The 5,947-nt window shown below is 44.2% G+C and overlaps 1 protein-coding gene across 1 annotated transcript in view; it reads left to right on the forward strand.

Moving 5' to 3' along the window:
• Positions 1-5,947, forward strand: part of SEMA3F (semaphorin 3F) — a 172,339-nt gene that overhangs the window by 114,533 nt on the left and 51,859 nt on the right. The window contains exon 3 of the mRNA XM_015421243.1: positions 5,907-5,942. Within this exon, the coding sequence (XP_015276729.1) occupies positions 5,907-5,942 (36 nt within the window). The remainder of the gene's footprint in view (positions 1-5,906; positions 5,943-5,947) is intronic.

Raw genomic sequence — 5,947 nt, forward strand, 5'->3', positions numbered from 1 at the left:
CCTCCTCTCTCTCTCCCCCAATTCAGCCCACTGGAGGAGGCTCTCAGAGGGGGGGGGGAGTAACGCTCGCCGCCGGCGCCCGTGCTCCATCCTCCTCGTTCGCCGCTCGCTCGACTCAGTCCACTGGGAGGGACTCTGAAAGGAACCCCAGGAAAAGGGGGGCATCCCAGGCTCACCTCCCGTTGCTCGCCAGGCCGCACTGTCCTTCCAGAGGCCGCCCCATTCCACTCGCTGCACGGCTTGCCTCCAGTCCACCGGCTCGTCTCATGCTTTCAGTCCGCCGGTCAGCCTCCCAATGCCGGCACCCGGCTTGCGGCAGTCCGGGGTCAGCAGCAATCGTTCTCCCGCAAGGCCAACGCCAGCGTTTCTTCTCCGGGCGTGCTCCCGACTACAGCCGCTCGCCGGGGGACATACAGGCACCCCGTTCCTCTCCACAATCTCCACAGCCACCGCACACAGCTGAGACATCTCCATGCAACGGTATGCCCAGTTCTTATCGTTGTTTTCGTTATGCCCCGTTGCAGGCTAGCTCATTCTAAAAGTTCAGGGAAGGAGGGTGAGCACACACCACCTCCTTCGCCGCCATCTTAGCCATCCTAAGGACTGATGAGTGAAAAGGGAGGGGAAAGCCAGCGCTGAGCATCCCATTTTGAGACCCATCTGCCTTCTCCTCTAGATTGGCTGCAGTCAGAGCTTTCACATGATCTTCTGCCTGTAGCAGGCATGCTGTTTCCTCTTTTAAGATGGAGCCAAAAAAGTTTTTCTTTGCTCAGGCTTAAAAGGGAGAGCCCTCGGACCCCCATAAGCCATGCTTGGAAAGAGCACACAGTTATGTGGAAGCTTCCAAGGATGTGCTGTGTGCCAACCAGGGAAAACACTGAAAACAGCCAGTATTAAGGAGAGAAATCCATTCTGAAGACTCTTGGGCGGACTCCAATCAACAGCAGTCCCATCCCTCTCAGTTCTCTCAGCTGGCCTCTTTTAGTGTCTTTACAGGTAACAATCAATCAGTTTTTCTAGAGAGTATCTATGGTATACCATAAGAGAAGTGGAACTCCTAGAACATCCATCACTTGTAGCTATTCTAATGGATCAGTTTTGCCTAGATTTTGTGGTATACCATAAAGTCCTTCCCCAAAGTTGACATTTCTTTCAGAAGAATTGATCTCTATACATTCCCCCAAGAGCACTGCGATCGGGGAATCTCCATCGCCTGGAGGTTCCAGGCCCCCAGGAAGTGAAGTTGACCCAAACCAGGGCTAGGGTGTTCTTGGTGGCGGCTCCCACCTGGTGGAATGAGCTCCCGGAGGAGATCCGGGCCCTGCAGGAACTAGTGCAGTTCCGCAGGGCCTGCAAGATGGAGCTCTTCTGCCAGGCCTTTGAGGGGGAGCTGCCGCCGCCACTATTCCACCAATGATATTCCAACCATCTACCCCACATAGTGGGGATAGATGTCACCCAGGACGTCGCCCATCTTGGATTTTATGTAAATTATCAAAGCACCAAATTTTATGTCAAGATATAGTGTTTTTATTATGCTGTTGTTTGTATGCATATTTTAACTTCGGCATGGCCGTTTGTTAGCCGCCCCGAGCTGTATATTGGATGGGGCGGGATATAAATCCCAAAAATAAATAAATACATAAATAAATAAATAAATATAGTCTGAAGATCAGTAGTAATTCCACTAGTCCTTCAACCTGCAGACTCGTAACCGAAGCACAGGACCAAACTACACCTGACAACCAGAGATCTTTATAATACCCACCTATATGTTTTCCCTATGGGGAAAATAGCAGATGGTGTCTCTGAGTGATTTGCCTCAGGAAAATGGCACTGGTGGAAATGGTTAAACCCCACTCTCCCAGAGTTCTGACCCTAATCTGAATTGAATGCCCATGCTGTTGCTGTTGTGCTTGAAAATAACCCATGGAAAATTGTCCATGGATCTCCTTTAGTGGGACCCTCAGAGAGGGGATGCGCTTCATTCAGAAACAATTTATGAAAATTAGTGTTTTTGTATCCCTGCCCTGTCTAGCCCTAAGTCTAGTCAAGATGAAAACTTGCTGTCCAATGTAGCAGAGCATTCTGTATTATACTCTGCTGCATGGAACGTATTGAACTGAATGAATGTCACTGTCTTCTATTCCAGTTTCTCCTTACAAGAGGATTTTTTAATAGGCTGTGGCATTTCTAGGGTCTGTGGATTGGAATCCCGCATACTGTGTAATGAAATTCCCCTTTCTGACACACAATTAATTAATGTAATTGATTTAAGCTGAGAGGTAGGAAACTGCCAAGGCCACCAGTGAGTCCATGACAGTGCTGAGCTTTAAACTTAGCATTCCCAGGCTCAGATCCAATACATTACCCTGCAGACCACACTGGGTCCTTTGCAGGGCGAGGGCTGCTGCACTCAGAGAGGTCCATGAGTTGGGACAGGCTCTAAGGAATCACTTCTTGCCAACCAAGGTAGTACCAAAGAGCACAACAAACCCAATTTTGCCCTGCATTGACTGGAACAAAATATCCAGTACGAAGTCACGTACTTTCCATGCTATTTGAAGTAAGAAACCTATGTTTCTATAAGCCGTGGTGGTTGTTCCTGTGTCTCAGAGCTACCTTGACTGTCTGGGTATGGTATCTGTACAGTGCTGTGACTGAATGATTTCTGACTAGGTAACTTGCTAATCCCTTCCCCCCACAATTTTTTTCTTCAGTTGTGGAATGGGAAATTTTAGCAACAGTGAGGGCAAGGAGAAGGTGGGCTCAAGATTTAGGAGCTATCTCCTTGTCACCTATGGAAAACAGCCGGGCTTTTGCTGCTTGTGCTACAAGATAAAGATCTGTGGAATCTTATTAGAGGCATGGTGCAGCCTACCTTCTGCAATTAGGCAAATGCACATTTCCTGATTAATTGGTTCCAGTTAAGTATAGTTACTGAAAAACATTATTGTGAGAGTATTCTAACTACCCTCAGGCCTGTTATGATAAATTATATGCATTCCACGGCCTTATTGAGATTCACTATGATCTGTCAGTCCTCAGGAATAGATCCCATATACCAGAGCCAATTGGTTTCAATGGGACTAGGAGTACCTGATTGCATAGAATTAGGCTGGTTAGAAGCCAAAATGTTTAGGAACAGAAAACCAAGTCTTGCTGCCTGGGATTAGTTGCTGAGGGGACAGTTTATTGATAAAGGTTCATGTTTCATTATGCTTAAGTCCCAAGGTGCTTAAGAATTTGGGGGCTTGACAGCTGCCACAGGTGTACTCAGATATTAACTAATTAAACCTGGAACTGAAAATATTACATTCTTCGACACTGATAATAAAACTAATTTGAATGGAAATATTAGCAACAGTCAGTAATATTTAAGGGTGTGCAAAAATGTACACCTTGAGTTGATTAATTTTTTAATTTTAAAATCTTGATTCTGTTTCTTTAATATCAGAATTAAAGTCTACTAAACAATCTGGTAGTTGTAGATTTTCCGGGCTGATTGGCCATGGTCTTGGCATTGTAGTACCTGACGTTTCACCAGCAGCTGTGACTGGCATCCTCAGAGGTATAATACAGAAAGATGGAGTACTGTCTGTGTCAGTGTGAGAAGAAAAATGGTAATTTATATCTACTCAGGAGGGTGGGGTAGGGCTCAGTCATTCACTTGTAGGAGTTTCCCAGGCTGTAACATGCTAATGGAGGAGCTTTCCTGAGGAGTTTCTTTTGCATATGGATTGGCTTTTGCATATGGATTGGCTGTTGAAATTCTAATCTTATCTATAGTGTTGTTGTAAGATGTAGAGCATTTTGTGTTTTTCAGGAGACCATGCCCTATTTATTTTTAAACTCTTTCCTTTCCTGTTGAAATTGTGTTTATGTTTATGATTCTCAGTGGCTTCCCTGTGTAGTCTGACATGGTAATTACCGTAATTGGATGTGTTGTCCAGTATTTCACTGTCTTGGAATAAGATACTATGTCCTGTTTGAGTTAGGGTATGTTCAGCCACTGCTGATTTTTCAGGATGGCCAAGTCTGCAGTGTCTTTCATGTTCTTTTATTCTTGTCTGGATGCTATGCTGTGTGGTCCTGATGTAATCTTGTACACAACCACAGGGTATGCAGTATACTCCTGCAGAAGTCAGGGGATCTCTTCTGTCTTTTGCCGATTGTAGCATCTGTTGTATTTTTCTGGTGGGTCTGAATACTGTTTTTAGGTTGTGTTTTCTCATCTGATAAGTGATTCATTTGATATATGGCAAAAACACTTTTCCTGTGGGAGGCTGTTTTTCCCCATTTGTTTGTTTTACCTTTATCGCTCTTCTGATTTCATTCTTGGAGTAGCCATTTGCTACTTTCTGTGTTATACCTCTGAGGATGCCAGTCACAGCTGCTGGTGAAACGTCAGGTACTACAATGCCAAGACCATGGCCATACAGCCCGAAAAATCTACAACAACTAATGAACTCCAGCCATGAAAGCCTTCGACAACAAAACTGGTAGTCAATTACCTGTTGTAAAATAGCCAAAAGTATTTAAATTACTCAGAGTATCAATGGATCTTGCTCTTTTGGAAAGAAGAGATTTCTTTGCATTTAAAAACCTTTATTTCTAAGGATAAAAGGTATACAGGAAACCTACAAAATAACAAACTCCTAAGAGCTACATTTTCTAAGCTGCTTACAGTTCAAATCATTGTTACATACTACACAGAGATAATGAAGAATCTGTCCTTCTTCTCGACCCCTAGAAAGGAAGTCACCTGAAACAAACAACCAATCTGTATCACAATGCAAGTTACTTTTCCCGGGCTAATTCCCCATTGGCTCTGTGCCAGGTTTCCCTTCCAGGTCAGTCTAAACAATAGTAATACTGGATTGTCAGACCTTGTTTCCAACATTACCTTCCCCCACACACCCAGTTGGGATGAAGTTCTCAAGGATTTGATCACTCATAGAAGTGATCTTTCCTGTCAAATTGCAGACAATGGTCACCTCGGGAGTTTGATTTGTTGTGAGCTATGGTGGTTCCTGCTTGCTCGACATTCTGTTCTTTGTGGGGGTGTAGCTCATAGGCTGACATATGGACTTGGGAAAGGAACAATGCATGACAATGCACATGAGAGAAAGTTAGATGGACTAGGGCCAAACCATCCATGGGAGGTGCAGGATTTTGCTCCCTTTGCTGTGCACTCCTGCACATCCTGCTTTAGATAGGAATGGGTGGTCTCATGTACACGGATCTCCATATATGTATGTATGTATGTATCTTCTTGTTGTTGTTCAGTTGCACAATCAAGTCTGACTCTTCGCAACCCCATGGACCACATCATGCCAGGCCATTTTGTCCTCCGTTGTCTTCCGGAGTTTGCTCAACTTCATGTTCGTTGCATTGATAACACTGTCTAACCATCACATCCTTTGCCGTCCCCTTCTTCTTTTACTTTCAATAAATATATATAGTATCCACCTGCTTCCATTAGGAACTAATATTTCCAGTAGTTGTCATACTGCAAGCAACATTTTCATTGACTATGCAAAATGGAAAACCTTTCTCTTATCTACCCAAACTTTAGCAAGCAGCAGTCAAAGGGTGATGGATACAAATCCTGAGAATTTCATCCTATTTGAATCAAGGGAGGCAGGGAATTTATGGCTGGAAATGTGGTTTCCATTGAAACCAATGGGGAAAAAATCATGAGTATAAACAAGAAAGTTAATCTGAATTAAGAATAATAAAGGGGAAAGAACAAATGCTTTAAAAGCTAGAGTGAGTTGAAAATGTTTTATGCCCTTCCCTACAAATCAAGCGTGCCACTTAAACAGATTATGCTATGTTATCAAAAATAACCCCAGGAGGTGCCAACTAATCCCCCACCGCTTTCTCTGTGTTTGTTCCTCCAGAGCTAAAGGCCACTGGCACTGCTCACTTCTTCAGTTTCCTG

Source organism: Gekko japonicus, unplaced genomic scaffold (assembly GCF_001447785.1).
Source record: "Gekko japonicus isolate JY-2015 unplaced genomic scaffold, Gekko_japonicus_V1.1 scaffold364, whole genome shotgun sequence".
Classification (NCBI taxonomy): Eukaryota; Metazoa; Chordata; class Lepidosauria; order Squamata; family Gekkonidae; genus Gekko; species Gekko japonicus.